Source organism: Saimiri boliviensis, chromosome 2, assembly GCF_048565385.1.
Source record: "Saimiri boliviensis isolate mSaiBol1 chromosome 2, mSaiBol1.pri, whole genome shotgun sequence".
In the NCBI taxonomy this organism is placed as follows: domain Eukaryota; kingdom Metazoa; phylum Chordata; class Mammalia; order Primates; family Cebidae; genus Saimiri; species Saimiri boliviensis.
This window is the reverse complement of record NC_133450.1, coordinates 137,787,478-137,807,231: the sequence shown is the minus strand read 5'-3', so window position 1 is coordinate 137,807,231 and position 19,754 is coordinate 137,787,478. Positions and strand designations below refer to the sequence as shown.

The 19,754-nt window shown below is 58.6% G+C and overlaps 1 protein-coding gene and 1 long non-coding RNA gene across 2 annotated transcripts; one reads left to right on the top strand and one right to left on the bottom strand.

Moving 5' to 3' along the window:
• Nucleotides 1-1,456: 1,456 nt before the first annotated feature.
• Nucleotides 1,457-18,662, top strand: NELFB (negative elongation factor complex member B). Its single transcript, XM_039461307.2, has 13 exons — nt 1,457-1,803; nt 1,974-2,137; nt 2,377-2,476; nt 2,853-3,083; nt 6,612-6,797; nt 7,520-7,632; nt 10,474-10,576; nt 10,890-10,985; nt 11,366-11,508; nt 11,622-11,728; nt 17,322-17,463; nt 17,685-17,793; nt 17,921-18,662. Exons 1-13 carry the CDS (start codon nt 1,702-1,704, stop codon nt 18,065-18,067), a joined length of 1,743 nt encoding a protein of 580 aa, XP_039317241.1. The 5' UTR covers nt 1,457-1,701; the 3' UTR covers nt 18,068-18,662.
• LOC141583682 (uncharacterized) lies at nt 16,276-17,326 on the bottom strand. The gene is made up of 2 exons (XR_012516452.1): nt 17,192-17,326; nt 16,276-16,975 (listed from the first exon to the last, which is right to left on the bottom strand). It is a non-coding gene; the product is annotated as an uncharacterized LOC141583682 (long non-coding RNA).
• Nucleotides 18,663-19,754: the final 1,092 nt, after the last annotated feature.

The window sequence follows — 19,754 nt, the reverse complement described above, 5'->3', positions numbered from 1 at the left end:
GCTGCCACTGGGTCACTTCCGGCTTTCCCTGTTGAGGAGTCTCCATTCGGCTGCCCCATGGCAGCGTGCCACTGACTGAGCTCTAGCCTGGAGTGAGATGGGAGGCTGTGTGGGACACCCCTACCCAGCTGTGCCCTTCAGGGGCCTGGTCCAGCTGCTGTCCACCTGAGGGTCAGCCGCTTGCTAAGCCAGGGAACTGACTTGGTTTGGAAGGAGGCACCAAATGCCCTGAGCCACCACCAGCAGATGGGGTGACCTGATCAGCCCTCAGGAGGGGCCCAGGGACCCGCTCACTAGGGCCCAGCCCCACTTCCCCTAGGCCTTCAGCTGGGGTGAGTCACCTGTGGAAACTGTGGCCCAGGGCCCTGTAGGCTGAGCCAGAGCTGCAGACTCTGGGGCGTTTACCTGCTGGGCCCCCTGCCTGTGGCTTTGCCCGGCCTGCCCTCGTACCCGGGGTCGGGCCCCAAGGCTGCCACCTTGCAGGAGGCTGACCTGCAGGTCGTGTCGCCCCTGACTGTGACTGCACCTGTAGCTCCCGGACCCCGGGCCCATAACCGGACCCCTTCAGAAAGGCTCCGGGCAGCCGCTCCGATGGCGGCAGCTCCATCCCCCTTCGCAGAGAGGACTCCAAGTCTAGGGCTGCGTATGCTGGGCCCCTTGTCCTCCTCTGCCACCGAACCAGCCAGGGGTCTAATGAAGGCCCTGGGCCGATCAACTTGGCCAGTGGCCACAGAGCTGTGGTTGCCTGGCCGTGGCAACAGGAGCTCTGCTCACGGTTGGGAAATCCCTGAGACCCAAAGCTGGAAGCGGGAGCGGCAAGAAGGATGGAGCGAACTCCTCCAGCTGGGCTGAGGGAGGGCTTCCTGGAGGAGGTGGTGGAAGAGGGAGCCTTCAAGGAAGAGCTAGAGTTTGCTGGGCAGCAGGAAAGGAATTTCTAGAGAAAACCTCAGCAGTGCAGACCGAAAGGAGAGAGGGTGCGCGGGGCCTGGCGCGGGAGAGCCTGCGGGAGGGCGGCGGGGAGGCCCGGGGGGCGGGTGCGGCGGGGAGGCCCGGGGGCCGCGGCGGGGAGGCCCGGGGAGGGCGGCCGTCGTTCGTGCTCCCGGTGTCCGCAAGGCCCCGCCTTCGCCGCAGCGCTGCGGGCGCTTGGTGCCCGTTTTACGCCGAGGAGGCCGCACCCGAGTCCCGCACCAGCGCTGCGCGGGGCCTGGGGCGCAACCCCGAAAACACGTCCCGCGTCGCGAGGCTGCCGCGAGACCAGCAGGAACGTTTTCCACACGGACGCGAGTGAAATCCACTCGGCCGAAATGGCGCCCGCCCGCCCGGCTCCCACCCACGCATGCGCTCGCGGGACCGGCGGGCGCATGCGCACGGGGCTGGCGGGGCGGGGCCTGCGGTGCGAGGGGCGGGGCCCGTGGCGCGAGGGGCGGGGCTGCTCCCAGGAACCTGCGCGCGGCCGCGGCGGTGTTTCCCGGGGGCCGGTTGGCGGGCGGACCCAGACGGTGCGGCGCGGAAGTGGGCGGCTGCGGGACGCGCGCGGAGCCGCGCGGCGGGCGGGAGCTGGCCGAGCTGGAGGGCGCGGGGGAGCGGGGCTCGGGCGGCCCCCGGGGCCCGGCAGAGCGGGCTTCTGGGGCGCCTGCGGCGGCGCCGGGGGAGCGGGCTGGGGATGGGGCGCCGAGCCGGGCGGCGGCCGGGGCCTCGGCCATGTTCGCGGGGCTGCAGGACCTGGGCGTGGCCAACGGCGAGGACCTGAAGGAGACCCTGACCAACTGCACGGAGCCGCTCAAGGCCATCGAGCAGTTCCAGGTGCGGCGGGGGGAGCCCGGCTCTTTTCGGGCGGCCGAGTCCCGTCTGCGGGGCGGCCGGGCGGCTTCCGGTGGCCGCGGCCTGGAACGCCGGGGGTCGCGCCTCCCTGTGCCCGCGGGCCGTCGGGGTGCGCGGGCGCGCGGGCGGCGGCTGACCTTCTGCTTCCTCAGACGGAGAACGGCGTGCTGCTGCCCTCTCTGCAGTCGGCCCTCCCCTTCCTGGACCTCCACGGGACGCCGCGGCTGGAGTTCCACCAGTCGGTGTTCGACGAGCTGCGGGACAAGCTGCTGGAGCGGGTGTCGGCCATCGCTTCGGAGGGGAAGGCGGAGGAGAGGTGGGTGGGCGGGTGCGCCGGGCGGCCGGCCGGGCCGGGGTGGACTCGGGGCGTGGACCGTCCTCCTGGCTGCACAGCCTTGCCCCCAGAGGCGGCCTGGGTCTGTGTCTGAGTGGCCCCTGGCCCCTCGTGTGCTGCGCGTGGAGACTCGGCCTGGCAGCCGCTATCTGTCCGGGACGTACAGACGGCTGCTCTGATTCGGCCCGTCGCCACGCCATCAATCGAGTGAGTTGTTCCAGGTACAAGAAGCTGGAAGAGCTTCTGGAGAAGAGCTTTTCTCTGGTCAAGATGCCGTCCCTGCAGCCTGTGGTGATGTGTGTCATGAAGCACCTGCCCAAGGTAGAGCCCTGACCCTGACCCTGACTCTAAGACCCTGCTGGCGCTGCTGTCCGCCCACCCTCACGCCCTTGGTTGGTGGAAGTTCCAGTGAGCCGCCTGCCTGAGTGCTGTCCATGGTGGCTCCTGTGCTGGCCTCTCCCACGTGAGCCGCGCGGAGACTGAAGCTTGGCACTGGAGTTGGGGTGTGGGGCCCCTTCTGGGAAAGAGCTGTTGGTATTTAGCCTGAACCTGCTGGGACTGGGGGCCCAGTCATGGGTGCCCTGTGGGGTGGGGCGTGGCTCGAAGTGGTCTCTGGGGGGCCGAGGCCTCTTGGCTTGTCTCGAGGGAGACCCGGGGACACAGGTGCCGCTCACAGGCAGCCTGTGGTGCTGCGTAGGTTCCTGAGAAAAAGCTGAAGCTCGTGATGGCTGACAAGGAGCTGTATCGAGCCTGCGCCGTGGAGGTGAAGCGGCAGATCTGGCAGGACAACCAGGCCCTCTTCGGGGACGAGGTCTCCCCGCTGCTGAAACAGTACATCCTGGAGAAGGAGAGCGCGCTCTTCAGCACAGAGCTCTCCGTCCTGCACAACTTCTTCAGTCCTTCCCCCAAGACCAGGCGCCAGGGCGAGGTGAGGGGGGACGGACCGCGGGCAGGGTGGGGCACCTCTTGGGGGTGCCGTGGCCAGCTCCTTCAGCTACCTGGGGATCGGCTGTTTGCTGCCTTGTGAATGGCAGGGTGGTTCTGCTCCTGGCGGGTGGCAGGGCAGCGGACCTGTGCTAGGAGGAAGGTTGGTGGTTTTTCTGTTTGTATATATTTTACTTTAGATGAAAGCCATTTGGGGACAAGGTTAAAATCTGCAGAAAGGCCCCTAATGAGAAGTTACAGCACTCTCCCCTACTTCTAAAAAGCCACTTCTGTTTGGTTCTTCACCTTTCAAGTATTTCAGTTCTTTGTTGACATGGTTGCAGTTGAGTTATTTGTTTTTTGTTCTTCAGAGGACGGCAAATCCGAGGTTCTGCCTGTTAATAACATTGGCGTTATTCTAAACTCAAATTTTCTGGTGGTTTTGTTTTGTTTTGTTTTTTTGAGACGGAGTTTTGCTCTTGCCACCCAGGCTGAAGTGCAGTGGTGTGATCTCGGCTCACTGCAGCCTCTGCCTCCCAGGTTCAAGGTATTATTCTGCCTCAACCACCCCAGTGGCTGGGATTATAGGTGTGTGCCATCATGCCAGCCAATTTTTATGTCTTTAGTGTTACGTTGGTCAGGCTGGTCTCAAACTCTTGAGCTCCAGTGATCTATCTGCCTGCCTCATCCTCCCAGAGTGTGAATATTACAGGCATAAGCCACTGTGCAGGACTTTTTTTTTTTTTTTTCCTATTTTTGCTAAGAGACAGGGTCTCACTCTTGCCTAGGCTGGAGTCCAGTGGTGTCATCACAGCCCACTGCAGGCTTGTCCTCCTGAGCTAAAGCCAGCTTCCCACCTCAGGCTCCTGAGTAGCTAGGACCACAAGCATGTGCCACCACACTTGGACTAATTAAATACTGATTTTTGTAGAGATGGGGTCTGACTGTGTTGCATAGTCTGGTCTCGAACTCCTGGGCTGAAGCAGTCCTCCTTCGTCAGTCTCCTAAAGTGCTGGGATTACAGACATGAGGCAGCACGCCCAGCTGAGATTTCTTTTTTTTTGTTTCTTGGATTTTTTTTTTTTTGAGACAGGGTCTCACTCTGTCACCCAGGTTGGACTACAGTGGTGTGATCAAGGCTCACTGCAGCCTCCACCTCCTGGGCTCAAGCAATCCTCCGACCTCAGTCTCTTAAGCAGCTGGAACCACAGGTGTGCGCTACCATGCCTGGTTAGTCTGTGTATTTTTTGTAGAGATGGGGTTTCACTACGTTGCCTAGGCTGGTCTCGAACTCTGGGGCTCAAGAAATCTGCCTGCCTTGGCCTCCTGAAGTGCTGAGATTATAGGTATAAGCGACTGCAAGTGGTTGTGAAATTTTTGTAATTAACCATTTTTTTTTTTTTTGGCGATGAACTCTTGTTCTGTTGCCCGTGCTGGAGTGCAGTGGCTTGGTCACGGTTCACTGCAACCTCCGCCTCCTGGGTTCAAGCAGTTCTGCCTCAGCCTCTTGAGTAGCCGAGACTATAGGCACGTACCATCGTGCCTGGCTAATTTTTGTATTTTTTTTATGTTTAGTAGTGACAGGGTTTCACCATGTTGACCATGCTGGTCTCGATCTCCTGACCTCAGGTGATCCACCCACCTTGGCCTCCCAAAGTGCTGGGATTACAGGCGTGAGCCGCCGCACTCGACCCTAACCTGCTTTAAACTAGCTGTTAGGTAGAAAAATAAAGTGAACTATAAGGTAAGAGTTTACAGAATCCACATTAAGAAAAAAAGATGAGACCAGTTTCATTAATGTTGACATTGGCCCAGTATATCCAGAGTATTATCTTTCAGCATTTAATGTGAAAGATTGGGCTGGGTACGGTGGCTCACGCTTGCGCTCCTAGTACCTTGGGAGGCTAAGGTGAGAGAATGGCCTGAGCCTGGTGGTTTAAGACCAACGTGTGCAATGTAGGGAGATCTCATCTCTAAAAAAAAAAAAACAAAGTAGCCAACCATGGTGGTGCACACCTGTTGTCCCAGCTACTCTGGAGGCTGAGGCAGGAGGATTGCTTGGGCCCGGAAGGTTGAGGCTGCACTGAGCTATGATTCAGCCACTGCACTCCAGCTTGGCCAACCCTGTCTCAAAAGAAAAAAAAATGTTTGGGCTATAGCTTTTTGCAGGAGGATCACTAAAATTTGAAACCTGGCGAGTCGTTCATGCTTAGAGCCCATCTGAACTCACTTGAAATGCTGAACAGTTACATGTGGCTGTGGGCTCCATTCGGGCCGTGGTTCCTGACCACTTGCACAGGTGGCAGCAGGCTTGTTGTGGCTGGCTTGTGCCACCTCTCTACTCCCGTCCCTGTTTGTTTATTCCCAGCTGAGTCCTCCCTGGGCCACCTTGTTCCATTGCTGTTAGACAGAGCCCTCGGGCCCTCTGTGAACCGGGGTGCCCTGCCTCCCCAGGCCCTTCTTCATCCTGTCTCTTCTGGTGACCTGGTGCTGCCTGTACTGATTTCTGTCTGTGAGGGCCTTGCTTGGCCTGCTTAGTCGTATGTTGATTCTCTTTTATGTTTATTTTATTTTTTTGATGCGGAGTCTCCTGTTGCTCAGGCTGGAGTGGAGTGGCAAGATTTCGGCTCACTGCAGACTTCGTCTGCCGGGTTGAAGTGATTCTCCTGCCTCTACCTCCTGAGTAGCTGGGATGACAGGCATGTGCTACCACACCCAGCTAATTTTTGTGTTTTTAGTAGAGACGGGATTTCCCCATGTTGGCCAGGCTGGTCTGGAACTTCTGACCTCAGGCGATCAACCTGTCTCCGCCTCCCAAAGGGCTGGGATTACAGGCGTGAGTCACGGTGCCCAGCCCGATTCTGTTTTAAAAAGTTACATTTAAAAAAAAAAAGGCGGGGCACGGTGGCTCAAGCCTGTAATCCCAGCACTTTGGGTGGCTGAGCCAGGCAGATCACGAGATCAAGAGATCAAGACCAGCCCAGACAACATGGTGAAACCTCATCTGTATTAATACACAATTAGCCAGGCATGGTGGCACATACCTGTAATCCCAGCTACTTGGGAGGCTGAGGTGGGAGAACTGCTTGAACCCAGGAGGCGGAGTTGCAGTGAGCTGAGATTGTGCCACCACACTCCAGCCTGTGACAGAGTGAGACTTCATCTCAAAAAAAAAAAAAAAAAATTGGTTGGGCTGCAGCTGCAGTTCCAGCTACTTGGGAGGCTGAGGCAGGAGGATCACTTAAGCCCAGGAGGTCAAGGCTGCAGTGAGCCATGATCGCACCACCGCACTCCATCCTGGGCAACAGAGCAAGGCCTTGTTTCAAGAAAAAGTAATAAAAATAACAGAACCAGCTACCATCAGACCGGTGCCAATATTTAATGAGAGAGGAGGGAAGCTTTTCTGCCTAGAAGTAGGAAAGACAGAGGTCCAGAGAGAGGGCCGTGCCACCCCTGGGTGTGACGTCCGCTTGTCCTGGCTCTGGCGGAGCCCGGGAGGGTCCCGGGGCCTGATGGGCGGCTCTCACCACAGGTGGTGCAGCGGCTGACGCAGATGGTGGGGAAGAACGTGAAGCTGTACGACATGGTGCTGCAGTTTCTGCGCACGCTCTTCCTGCGCACGCGGAACGTGCACTACTGCACGCTGCGGGCCGAACTGCTCATGTCCCTGCACGACCTGGACGTGGGCGAGATCTGCACCGTGGACCCGTGCCACAAGGTAGCTCTGCCCTCCCTCCCTCCCCACCCTGGCCCTCCTGGCTCCTCCTCCCCTTGGGTTTGGCTGGTCCAGGGACCAGCTGGGTGCTCTCCTCTCCCAAGCCTGTTTCCTGGGCTCTGTCTTTCTGTCTTGCTGTGTGCTGGCCCCTTGGCACCTCTGCAGACCCTGACAGCAGGAGGTAGCTAGTTCCCTGCATCTGAGCCAGCGACCTGGTTGTTCCTGGGAACTCCCTTGCCCTGTCCAGCCCTTTCTCTTCCCGAGGAATGTAGGACCCACAGGCTGGACCCTGACCATTGCCCCAGCGTCCTTCCATCTTTCCACCTGGTCTGTGGCTCTCTGCCTCCCCAGAACCCTGGAGGCCACTTGTTGGTCTGGTACCGAGTGCTCCAGGAATAGGGTTTTCCCTTCCCACGGGAGCCTGCAACCCGGGACCATCTTCCCAGGACTCCAGTGTCACCCTCTGAGGCCTCCATCACTTGGAGTGCTTCAGTAAGCCACCCCAGGGTGCCATGAGGGAGTCCTTTTTTGGAAAGAAGCATGACCCTCTCCACTGCTGTCCTGACCCCGCTGCTTCTGCCGTGGGGTGTGGGGAGTGCCGTGGACTGGTACCTGCTGCTGTCCTCACAGCGGCTGTGACTGTGCCAGAGGCCAGGGCTGGGGCTGTGGTCTCTGGTTGTCCTGGGAGGTTTGGGCTGGGTCCCCACTATGTTTCCTCCTTGCAGTTCACCTGGTGCCTGGACGCTTGCATCCGAGAGCGGTTCGTGGACAGCAAGAGGGCTCGGGAGCTACAGGGCTTTCTGGATGGAGTCAAGAAGGGCCAGGAGCAGGTGCTGGGGTGAGGTCAGCTCCTCGAGGCCTTCCGCCCTCAGTGCCCTGTGCATCTGGGCTGTGCTTGCTGTGTTTTGCTGTGGGTAGCATATAGGGTTCAGCCCTGCAGGGTTCTGTGAGCCCCTCCCGGCTGGGGCGGAGACGAGCAATGTAGAAATAGAAGACACGAGACGTGGAGACAGAGAAGAGAGAGTTTGGGCCTGGGGTCCACCGCTACCCAGATCTCGACCAGTAGTGGCCCCGAGTGCCAGGACGCTCTCACTTTCATTGAGTTGCAAATCTGGGGGCAGGGTAGGTAGGGCGTGGTCTTGGTGGTGGAGACTGGGGGCAGGGTAGGTAGGGTGTGGTCTTGGTGGCGGAGACTGGGGGCAGGGTAGGTAGGGTGCAGCAGTGAAAGGGTCAGGTCCATCACAGGTCATTCAGGTAGGGACTCAGGAATTTCTGACACCCGAGGTGAGGTCAGGAGCATAATGCATCCGCACTTTTTTCTTTTTTTTCTTTTTTTGAGACAGAGTCTTGCTCTGTTGCCAGGCACCAGGCTGGAGTGCAGTGGCACGATCTGGGCTTACCGCAACCTCTGCCTCCCGGGTTCAAGCATTTCTTCTGCCTTAGCCTCCTGGGTAGCTGGGACTACAAGCACGCGCCACCACGCCCAGCTAATTTTTTTTGTGTATTTTTAGTAGAGACGGGGTTTCACCATGTTGGCCAGGATGGTCTCGATCTCTTGACCTCATGATCCGCCCGCCTCGGCCTCCCAAATTGCTGGGATTGTAGGCGTGAGCCACCGCGCCCGGCCGATCCGCACTTTTTTCATACTTATCAAGGAAGAACTACAACATGAAGATTGATATTACTGTGACTGCTTCTCTTTTCTAAGACAGAAGGGGCCAGGTGCAGAAGTGGAGCATGAGAGTGGACATGGAGCGTGACCGCTGAAGCACAGCCTCACACAGGGACAGTTAACCCCTGGATGTCTGTGGGTGTCCCTGACAGCCGTCAGGCCTAACCACAGGGCCTTGGAGGAGCAGAGTTTTCTAACGTCGCCTGGGAAGCGGACGTCTCAGTCATGTTGGACGTCTCCTCCCCTAGCTAGCTAAACAGTGGGCGCTCTCCCAGCGCTGGCACTGCCTCACGGCCGAGGTGCCCTCCAGCAGCCCTTATGCGGGCGGGTCAGAGGGCTTAGAGCATCCTGCCTTAGTGTCATTCATTTCACAGTGTCACCCCAGGTTCACACTTCCGACCTGAGAGGCATCAGTTAGAGAATTTAGATCACCTGTGATTAACCAGGATCACATGTGAATAACTAATAACGATTACAGTTATATTTCTAGTTACTTTCTTCTTCGTTATTTATGTGGAAATAGCCTGAGGCCTTTTGCTCCTACTTTGGCAATTATGGGATCTCCCCTGACAGTAGCAGGTGCTTATTCCTGGATGTTGATTTCTTCTTTTTCTGAGACGGAGTCTCATTCCGTACCCCAGGCTGGAGTACAGCGGTGCGATCTCTGCTCACTGCAAACTCCACCTCAGGCTCAAGCTATTCTCCTACCTCAGCCACCTGAGTAGCTGGGATTACAGGCCTGTGCCACCACACCCAACTAATTTTTGTATTTTTAGTAGAGATAGGGTTCTGCCATGTTGGCTAGGCAGGTCTCGAACTCCTGTGCGTGAGCAATTCACTGGCCTTAGCCTTTCAAAGTGCTGTGATTACAAGCGTGAGCCACCACACCCAGCCTTTTTTTTAGTTTTTTCTTAACTCCTTTTTTTTTTTTTTTTTTTTTGAGACAGAGTTTCGCTCGTTACCCAGGCTGAAGTGCAATGGCGCGATCTCGGCTTACTGCAACCTCCGCCTCCTGGGTTCAGGCAATTCTCCTGCCTCAGCCTCCTGAGTAGCTGGGATTACAGGCACGAGCCACCATGCCCAGCTGATTTTTTGTATCTTTAGTAGAGGCGGGGTTTCACCATGTTGACCAGGATGGTCTCGATCTCTCGACCTCGTGATCCACCCGCCTCGGCCTCCCAAAGTGCTGGGATTACAGGCTTGAGCCACCGCGCCCGGCTTTTTTTTTTTTTTGAGACGGAGTTTCGCTTTTGTTACCCAGGCTGGAGTGCAATGGCACGATCTCGGCTCACCGCAACCTCCACCTCCTGGGCTCAGGCAATTCTCCTGCCTCAGCCTCCTAAGTAGCTGGGATTACAGGCACGCACCACCATGCCCAGCTAACTTTTTGTATTTTTAGTAGAGACGGGGTTTCACCTTGTTGACCAGGATGGTCTCGATCTCTCGACCTCGTGATCCACCCGCCTCGGCCTCCCAAAGTGCTGGGATTACAGGCTTGAGCCACCGCGCGCCCGGCTTTTTAAACTCTTTAATTTGAAAGATCTTTGAGTACATTAAGGACAAATGGCGAACCTGAAGTTTTTCGGTTTTTTGTGGTCATGGAGTCTTGCTCTGTCACCAGGCTGGAGTGTAGTGGTATGATCTGGCCGCCTCCGGGTTCAAGCGATTCTCCTGCCTCAGCCTCCCCAGTAGCTGGGATTCCAGGCGTGAACCACCACGCCCAGCTAGCTTTTGTATTTTTAGTAGAGATGGGGTTCCGCAGTGTTGGCCAGGATGGTCTCGACCTCCTGACCTCATGATCTGCCTGTGTTGGCCTCCTAAAGTGCTGGGATTACAGGCATGAGTTACTGCACCCGCCACCTTAAGCTTTTTTTTTTAAGAAACCCAGCATGTGGTGGGCGTTCGCCACCAGTCCCAGACCCAGCCTAGGCCACCCCTCCTGAGGACCATGCTGCTGACGGGAGGGGCAGCAGGTGTTGCGTTAACACCAAGGCGGCCTCCTTCCAGGGACCTGTCCATGATCCTGTGTGACCCCTTCGCCATCAACACGCTGGCGCTGAGCACAGTCAGGCACCTGCAGGAGCTGGTTGGCCAGGAGACGCTGCCCAGGGTGAGCTTGCGCTTTGCCAGTGGCTGCTGGGGCCCCTTGGCCGCCCCGCTGGCTGTCCTGGGTGGTCGGGGGTGTGGACCTTGGCGGCTACACTGCGCACTGGGTGGTTGGGGATGTGGACTGTGGCAGCCTAGGTAGAGTCCCGTGCTTCCCCCCATGCGACGGTTTCACCCCGTGTGTGGGGCCAGTGATCACAGTCCTGTGGACCTGGCCATGGGCACCAGAGACCCTGCTGGGTAGCGAGTGGGGTCAGAGGAGCTCCGTGCCTAGGACGCGCCACCTGGAAGAGACGCTGAGCCTGTGCTCCCTGCAGGACAGCCCCGACCTCCTGCTGCTGCTCCGGCTGCTGGCGCTGGGCCAGGGAGCCTGGGACATGATTGACAGCCAGGTCTTCAAGGAGCCCAAGATGGTAACGAGCCTCCTGTGGGGCAGAGACAAGGAGAGGTTGTGGGCGGGACGTGGAGTGGGGGGAAGGCGCTAGCAAGGCGATTTTGAGGCCCCTTTGGTCCCAAAGCTTCCTTTCTGGAGGTGCCAACCTTCCTTTTGGGAAAATCCCCACCAGGGGTGTTCTGGGGTCTTCGTCCATCGTGGCTGGCAACAGGGTGGCGGCCGCTCCTTATGGATCCAGGCCTAGAAGGGGGTTTGAGGAGATGTCCCTGGGTGGGAGACCTGGAGAGGAGGGTTGGGGTGGGAAGGTGTGTGGGGGAAGCAGGAGGGCCAGGGGTGTGGTGTGTGTCAGGTTGGGTGGGGGCGTGGGGCCCAGGTCCCTCACGGCCTCCCTCCTCCTAGGAGGTGGAGCTCATCACCAGGTTCCTCCCGATGCTCATGTCCTTCCTGGTAGATGACTACACTTTCAATGTGGATCAGAAACTTCCGGCTGAGGAGAAAGCCGCAGTCTCGTATCCAAACACACTTCCTGAAAGCTTTACTAAGTACGGGCTGCGGGGCCGAGGGGCAGGGGTGGCACTGTTCCCTGGGGCTGCTGCAGGGTTGGTCGGGGGTTGACCTGGGGGCTGACGTGGGGCTGACGGCGCCCTGGGCACAGGTTTCTGCAGGAGCAGCGCATGGCCTGCGAGGTGGGGCTGTACTACGTCCTGCACATCACCAAGCAGAGGAATAAGAACGCGCTCCTCCGCCTGCTGCCAGGGCTGGGTGAGTGCTGACCGCCGGGGCTGGTGAGTGCTGACTGGTGGTGCCTGGCACGCCCTCCCTGTGGCAGTTGCCGTGTGTGATCCCGCCCAGGGTGCAGTCCCAGGCCCCCAGGAGCTGCCGTCTCCCCAGCTCACCTCCAACTTTGCTAGATTTGTTTTCACTTTTTTTTTTTTTTTGAGGCAGAGTCTCGCTTTTTCGCCCAGGCTGGAGTGCAGTGGCACAGTCTTGGCTCACTGCAATGTCAGGCTCCTGGGTTCCTCGGCCTCCTGAGTAGCTGGGATTACAGGTGCCCGCCACCACACCGGCGAACTGTTGTATTTCTGGTAGAAACGGGGTTTTACCATATTGGTCAGGCTGGTCTCCAACTCCTGACCTTGTGATCCACCTGCCTTGGCCTCCCAAAGTGCTGGGATTACAGGCGTGAGTGTCTGTGCCTGGCCTTGTTTTCACTTACATTTTGTCTGCAGTCTGTTTTACTAGGAAAGGGAGAGAGAGTTCAACTTTGTACTTTCCAACAAAAAGGTGATGTAAGAGCCATCTTTATTTTCTCCAGACTGGCAGGTGGCGTGGGGCCCCCCGGTGCTCAGAGGAGAGAGGGAGGGGGAGGCAGGGAGAGTGCCTGCCTCGGTTCCCCACCCCAGGCGGTGACGGGCCCTCTGCCCTCGGGAGCCTCCTAGGGGAGAGTTGTTGCAAGCTAGGACGAAGAGGACGGGTCCAAATGGCCACCTTCAGGAGTAGAGCTGCAGGTCCCGTGGGGGAGATGGGGCCACTCTGGCCGTGTGGCCCCCCCCGCAGCTGCGACACGGACCCTGGGCCCTTTCCTGCTGACTCGGGCCTTGTCTGGGGTTTGCCGACTTAACTCACCTTGTGCTGCTCTAACAGAGACTCCAGACGGAGCAATTTAGAAAGAGCCGGGATGGTGGGCGCAGTGGCTCAGGCCTCAAATCCCAGCACTTTCGGAGGCCAATGCAGGCGAATCACGAGGTCAGGAGTTGGAGACCAGCCTGGCCAACATGGTGAAACCTCATGTACAAAAAAGTACAAAAATTAGCCGGGCACCGTGGCAGGTGCCTCTAGTCGCAGCCACTTGGGAGGTTGAGGCAGGAGAATCACTTGAACCGGGAGGTGGAGGCTACTGTGAGCTGAGATCGCACCACTGCACTCCAGCCTGGGTGACGGAGCGAGCCTGTCTTGAAAAAAAAGCAGGGACTCAGCTGGGCGCAGTGGCTCACGCCTGTAATCCCAACACTTTGGGAGGCTGAGGTGGGTGGATCACGAGGTCAAGAGATCGAGACCATCCTAATCAACATGGTGAAACCTCATCTCTACTAAAAATACAAAAAATTAGCTGGGCATGGTGGCGCGTGCCTGTAATCCCAGCTACCCGGGAGGCTGAGGCAGGAGAATTGCCTGAACCCAGGAGGCGGAGGTTGCGGTGAGCCAAGATGGCGCCATTGCACTCCAGCCTGGGTAAACAAGAGCGAAACTCTGTCTCAAAAAAAAAAAAAAAAAGCAGGGCCTTCTCACAGTTCTGCAGGCTGGGAAGTCAGGGGTCTGTATCTGGCATGGGCTTTTTCTTGCGTCATCCCATGGGATGGCCAGGCAGGACAGCACGGGCAAGGGAGACAGCCAGATGCAGAGCCAGACAGGAGAGACAGACACACAGACCCAGAGGAGAGACACGGAGGAGAGACAGAGATAGCCAGACGCAAAGCCAGACAGGAGAGACAAAGACACACAGACGCAGATGGAGAGACACAGAGACACATAGACTGAGATGACACACACAGAGATGAGTGACAGAGACACAGACTGAGATGAGAGATGCAGAGCCAGAGCCAGATGCAGAGCCAGACAGGAGAGAGACACACACAGATGAGAGACGCAGAGGAGGGACAGACACAGACCCAGAGGAGAGACGCAGAGACAGAGACAGACGCAGAGCCAGAGAGGAGAGACAGAGACACACAGAGATGAGAGACAGAGATACACAGACCCAGATGAGAGACACAGAGACAGACACACAGAGAGGAGAGAGAGACACATAGATGAGAGACACTGACACAGAGACAAGAGACAGACGCAGAGCCAGAGAGGAGAGACAGAGACACACAGACCCAGATGAGAGACAGACAGCAGAGACTGACAGATGAGAGACAAAGATGAGGGAGAGAGACAGACAAGAGACAGAGGCAGCTAGAGATGAGACAGAGATGGAGACAGAAGGGGCCAAGCTTCCCCTTTTCTCAGGAGCACACTCCTGTGGTAACAGCATGAAGCCTTTGGCAGGGGGAGCCCTCACGACCTCAGCGGTGTTGCCTTGGGGATCAGGTTTCAGCAGTGACTGGGGCCACGTCCATGCCACGCGCGTGCCAAATGTGCTTCTCGTGGCTGGTGCATGTGTGAGGACAGTGGGTACATGTGTTTTCCAGCTCTTTTTTTTTTTTTTTTTTTGGAGACGGGGCCTCGCTCTGTCACCCAGGCTGGAGTGCAGTGGCGCGATCTCAGCTCACCATGACCTCCGCCTTCCGGGTTCGAGCAATTCTCCTGCCTCAGCCTCCCAAGTAGTTGGGACTACAGGCACGCACCACCATGCCCAGCTAATTTTTTGTATTTTTAGTGGAGACCTGGTTTCACTGTGTTGGCCAGGCTGGTCTCGATCTCCTGACTTCGTGACCCACCCACCTCAGCCACCCAAGGTTAGCCACGGTGCCCAGCCACGTTTTCCGGCTTTCTTTGTGGGAGAAGCTGCCTATGGGTATTAACCTGGCCCCAGCCACCCTCTCACTGAGCTTGGGTGGCTTGGGTGTGGGTTTCCCGTTGCTGCTGGGGTGAGTGATCACAGACAGTGGCATCAGACGACATAGGTAGGTGTGACCTAACAAAGCCTCACGGGCTTACGGGGGGCCGGTACTGCTGCTCCTTGAGGCTCCAGCAGGCGCGTGAAGGTGTCGGGACGTTGCGCTGTGGCCGCCGGCAGAGCCGGCTTGTTTATTTCTGAGACTTCCGGGAACACAGTTATAAATAACTTGGGTTTGCCTTGGCCTTTCTGTCCACTGCAAGACAGTCACATGTCACATAATGTTCTGTCAACTGTGGACCACATAGGCAGCCGCGCAGTCACATCAGCTGACGGTACTGTATTTTCACCCTGCCTTCTCCGTTTAGGTACACAGTCACTTAGCATGGTGTCCCGGCGGCTCCCGGTCCTCGGTGCAGCCACATGCTGCTCAGGCGTGTAGCTCGGGGGCGAGGCCGTGGCCCAGCGCAGGTGTGCAGTAGGCGGCACCTGCTGGACGTGTGTCAGTTAGTCACCCTGCGGAGTCTGCACGACAGTCACTTGGGAGGCCCTCCCTATGCCTGCACTTCCATTTCTCTCATTTGATTGTGGCTAGAAACGGGCTGAGAACCAGGAGTGCAGCTTTCCCTCAGCTCACGCAGCTGCCCCCGGGCAGGGATGTGCATTTTCAGTCACGTTTGGGGAGAGCACGCTTGTTCTTAGGTTTTTAGTGCGTTCTAGTAAGAATGGATGTTGATTTTTGGAATTCTCTCCTCTCCTGTTTATTTTATTGTTGTTATTTGAGACAGAGTCTCGCTCTGTCGCCTGCTGGAGAGCAGTGGCACCATCTCAGCTCACCGCAACCTCCACCTCCCGGGATCAAGCGATTCTCCTGCCTCAGCCTCCTGAGTAGCTGGGACTACAGGCGTGTGCTACCACACCCAACTAATTTTTATTTTTAGTAGAGACAGGGTTTCACCATGTTGGCCAGGATGGTCTCCACCTCTCTTCACCTTGTGATCTGCCCACCTCTGCCTCTGCCTCCCAAAGGGCTGAGATTACAGGCATGAGTCACTGTGTCCGGCCTATTTTTTAACATTTTGTTGTGGAAATTTGTGAAAGAATATAAACTGGGTACAGTGAGGACCCAGCATCGTCTCCAGCCTCCCCGGGGTCCGCGTGTGGCCACCTGTCCCTCAGGCTGATGTCTGGGTGTGAGTCTGAGACATCACAGCATGCAGGCTCCAGCCTCAGGCATCTCTGCAAAGGCAGGGAGATCACCTGAGGTCAGGAGTTCCAGACCAGCCTGGCCAACATGGTAAAACCCCGTCTCTACTAAAAATACAAAATTAGCCGGGCGTGGTGGCAGGCACCTGTAGTCCCAGCCACTCGGGAGTCTGAGGAGGAAGAATCATTGGAACCCAGGAAGCAGAGGTTGCAGTGAGCTGAGATTGCACCACTGCACTCCAGCCTAGTCAACAGAGCAAGATGCTTTCTCAAAAGAGTGCCTTTAAATGTCTTTAAAAAGCAGGCACTGGCCGGGCACGGCAGCTCACTTTGTAATCCCAGCACCTTGGGAGGCCAAGGCAGGTGGATCTCCTGGGGTCAGGAGTTCCAGACCAGCCTGGCCAACATGGTGAAACCCCGTCTCTACTAAAAATACAAAAATTAGCCAGGCGTGGTTGTGGGTGCCTGTAGTCCCAACTACTCAAGGGGCTGAGGCAGGAGAATTGCTTGAACCCAGGAGGTGGAGGTTGCAGTGAGCTGAGATTGAACCATTGCACTCCAGCCTGGGCGACAGAGTAAGACTCCTCAAGAAAAAAAAAAAATAGTGACCACAGACAACAGACCACTGTCACAGCTGAGCTGGGCTCACTGGTGCCCCTCTGCTGACTGGCTGTGGCTGCCCCTCTCCAGGTGTCTCCACTGCTGCGTGGAGAGTCCCGTCAGGGTTGGGAGGTGCCTGTTTCCTCTGCTGTCTCAGTTTCGGGTTCCCCAGAGTTGCAGGAATCAGGGCATTTGCCGGGTGGGGCCTGGCTGCTGTGTCCCCTGGTCATGACTGCCTGCCACGTGTCCTGTGACCACCTGGCCATGTGGCTGGCCAAGGCCCTTGGAGGCAGGCAGGCACCTTGGGGGCCTGGGTCTTCTGGAAACATTCTGGTCACTCTCTGGACGCAGGTGATGCCAGCTGGGTCTGTCCTCAGAAAGGCCCCATCCGGGGTGCTGGGAAGGCCACCTACTCCTGTCCGCACATAGCACCTCTGTGCAACCTGGCCGCAGCTCTGTCCGGCATCATTCCACCGGCATGGGTCCGCGGGCGGCCACCCTCCCTGCGGGCGCTGCATGTGGCATAGGGCCTGCGATTTGCTCTTGGCAAGTGTCTGCCGTGCTCCGTGGCTTCTGTGCTGTGATGGCGGGTGAGGCGTCCGGGGGCCTGCCAGGCGTCTTTGTTGTGTTTTGGTGTCTGGCTACAACAGAGAATGTGGAAGTTTTTCTTGGTTCTTTCCTGTGCACCATGTGGCTGGTGGTCTGGGGGGACCAGCCAGACCTGGTTACGTCGTGTCCCCCCTGGGCCCCGCCACTGGCTGCGCCTTTTGGGATAGAGGAGCACCTTGTTTTTCTGTCTCCTCCCCTGTCCCTGTCCACCTCCCACCTCCTCACCTGCTGGACCCTGTGCTTCTCACCTCAGAACAACTGAGAACCCCCATGTGAGCACCCCCAGAAGTGGGTGCTGAGGTCTCAGGACAAAGGTGCCCGCTCTGGGGTGGCTGGGCAGGGTGGGTGGTGCTGGGCTGATGCCTGCTGTGTCTGCAGTGGAGACCTTCGGCGACTTGGCCTTTGGCGACATCTTCCTCCACCTGCTTACGGGCAGCCTGGCGCTGCTGGCGGACGAGTTTGCCCTGGAGGACTTCTGCAGCAGCCTCTTCGATGGCTTCTTCCTCACCGCCTCGCCCAGGTAGGCCTGCTCTGCCACTCTGCCCCTGTCTGCGGCAGCCTGAGGTGGCCGCCGTCCCCCTCCTGGGGGTGGGGTTTGCAGGTGGGTTTGCTGGGCACAGCTGGGGAGGGTCCAAGGGCTGGTCCTGGCCTGTCTCCAGGGGTCTCGCCCACCTGCAGCTGGGCTGGGCCTGGGGGGACAGCAGGGCCGCCTCACGCCCCAACCCCAGTGGCCTTTCCCAGGAAGGAGAACGTGCAGCGGCACGCCCTGCGGCTCCTCATTCACCTGCACCCCAGGGTGGCCCCATCGAAGCTGGAAGCCTTGCAGAAGGCCCTGGAGCCTACAGGCCAGGTGGGTGCCTAGGGGCTCCCAGCCGAGGGTGTGCTCACCACACTGCCCTCGGGGTCCTGTGGGTGCCCGCCCCTGCTCCTGCGCCCGCCCCTGCACCTCACCCGCCTCATGGCTGTGGTTCCCGCAGAGTGGAGAGGCTGTGAAGGAGCTTTACTCTCAGCTTGGCGAGAAGCTGGAGCAGCTGGACCACCGGAAGCCCAGCCCGGCGCAGGCGGCGGAGACGCCCGCCCTGGAGCTGCCCCTCCCCAGCGTGCCTGCCCCTACCCCACTCTGAGGCTCCCCCAGGGAAGCTTGGTGCTGGGGCCCTGCTGAGTCACAGCCATGGTCAGCCAGAAGGGACTCTCGGACCTGGGTGTGCAGGGCAGTCCCCCCTCCCGGGGCTGTGGCCAGGCCTGTCCTGTGGTCATGGCCCCCCCTCCTGCTCCCTGGAGCCGGGTCCGGGACTGGCCTGCCATCCACGCGGCAGCTCCCAGGGCACTGCCTCTCCTTGTACTTTCACAGCCATAGAAAGTGTGGTCATCTTCCATTTTCCTGGGTTAGGAAAAACCCACCTGTTTTCCAAGGGGAGAGGGTGGGGCCGGAGGGTGGGGCGCAGCCTCTGTTTTGGCCCAGCCTGGCCAAGGTGAGGCACACTGCTTTCCACCCTGGGGTGGTGGAGATGGAGCTGGGACCTCATGGAGGTCATGGGCAGCAACCAGGCCTGTGCCATGGCGCGTGTCCCGGGTCCTGTGCGGAGGGAGCCACCTCACTCTGCAGCCCCAGGTGCCCCATGGCCTATTGAGCCACATTGCTGCCTTCAATGGCCGCTACCGGGCCAGCTGGGCACACAGGGAGATTTTATGTAAATAAAAGGCATTTTCGTAAACCTGGCGGCTGAGGTGTCTTTGCCTGCCCTGGGGTTGGGTACAGCTCCGGCAGAGGCAGGCATCTGTGCTGCGGAGTTGATCCGTGCAGCCTTAGGGGCCAGAGTGCCTCTGGGCTGCTCAGCCCTGCCTGTGACCAGCAGCCGTGGGTGGCGATGAATTTCTGGAGGAGGCTGACGGGAAGCCCCACCCGAGGGCTTGGTGCCCTGAGACAGACCAGCTGCTTTGTTTCTGTCCTGCGATTCCAGGGGGCACCCCTCGCCCCGCCACATGCACCAGGGACAGGAGCCCTGGAGGCCCAGGATGCACCACAGTTAGATAGCCGGGACCATTCCCAGCAGATGAGGTTCAGCTGGGCAGCAGTGGGACCTGTGTGTATGGGAGCCTCTGAGCCGGTCTCCTCAGGGACAGGGCCAGCAAGACATGGGACTCTTGCACCTATGCAGACCTGCACAGCGCTCATGGTCTACACTGCCAGACCTGTGCCTCAGTTTACCTGATCATGTCTTTCCCAGAGTCCAGGGCAGGCAAAGTCCTAGGCTGAAAGCTCTTGTGGGAGCTGGGGACCCAGGTGGGGCTGGGCGTCCGAGGCTGGTCTGGCTGGTGGGTGGTGCTCGAGGGTCCTCCATGTGATCTGGAGGCGGAGCAGGAGTTCCAGGTAGGCTGGAAGGACGTGTGAGCCACAGAGGCGTCTCGGAGGGCCCAGGGCTTTGAACCTGCCCAGGTGGGCTGCCATGGGAAGATGAAGGGCTTGGGGTACCCCAGAGGCCTGTCTGACAGGCATGTGCAGTGGGTTTATGGGTGTGGGTCTGGATGCTGCTGTGGTTAGTGGTGTTTGAGCTGCTGACTGGGCCAGATCAGCCCAAGTGAGGGTGAGCAGCCATGTGCTCTGGGTGGGCGCACCTGGCAGCAGAGCGGGTGCCCTGCAGCCCAGGGAGGAGGGGTCGGGAGACCCAGCTGAGGCGCTATGGATGGGATGAAGGCCAGGTCGGGCTGGGAATGTGGGGTTTTTCTTTTTTGAGACAGTCTTGCTCTGTTGCCCAGGCTGGAGTGCAGTGGTGCGACCTTGGCTCACTGCAACCTCTGCCTCCCAGGTTT

Coding starts and splice junctions, on each gene's coding strand:
- NELFB (XM_039461307.2), top strand. CDS start 1,702: ATGTTCGCGGGGCTGCAGGACCTGGGCGTGGCCAACGGCGAGGACCTG. Junction 7,633..10,473: donor GGCCAGGAGCAGGTGCTGGG/GTGAGGTCAGCT, acceptor GCCTCCTTCCAG/GGACCTGTCCATGATCCTGT. Junction 10,577..10,889: donor GCCAGGAGACGCTGCCCAGG/GTGAGCTTGCGC, acceptor TGCTCCCTGCAG/GACAGCCCCGACCTCCTGCT.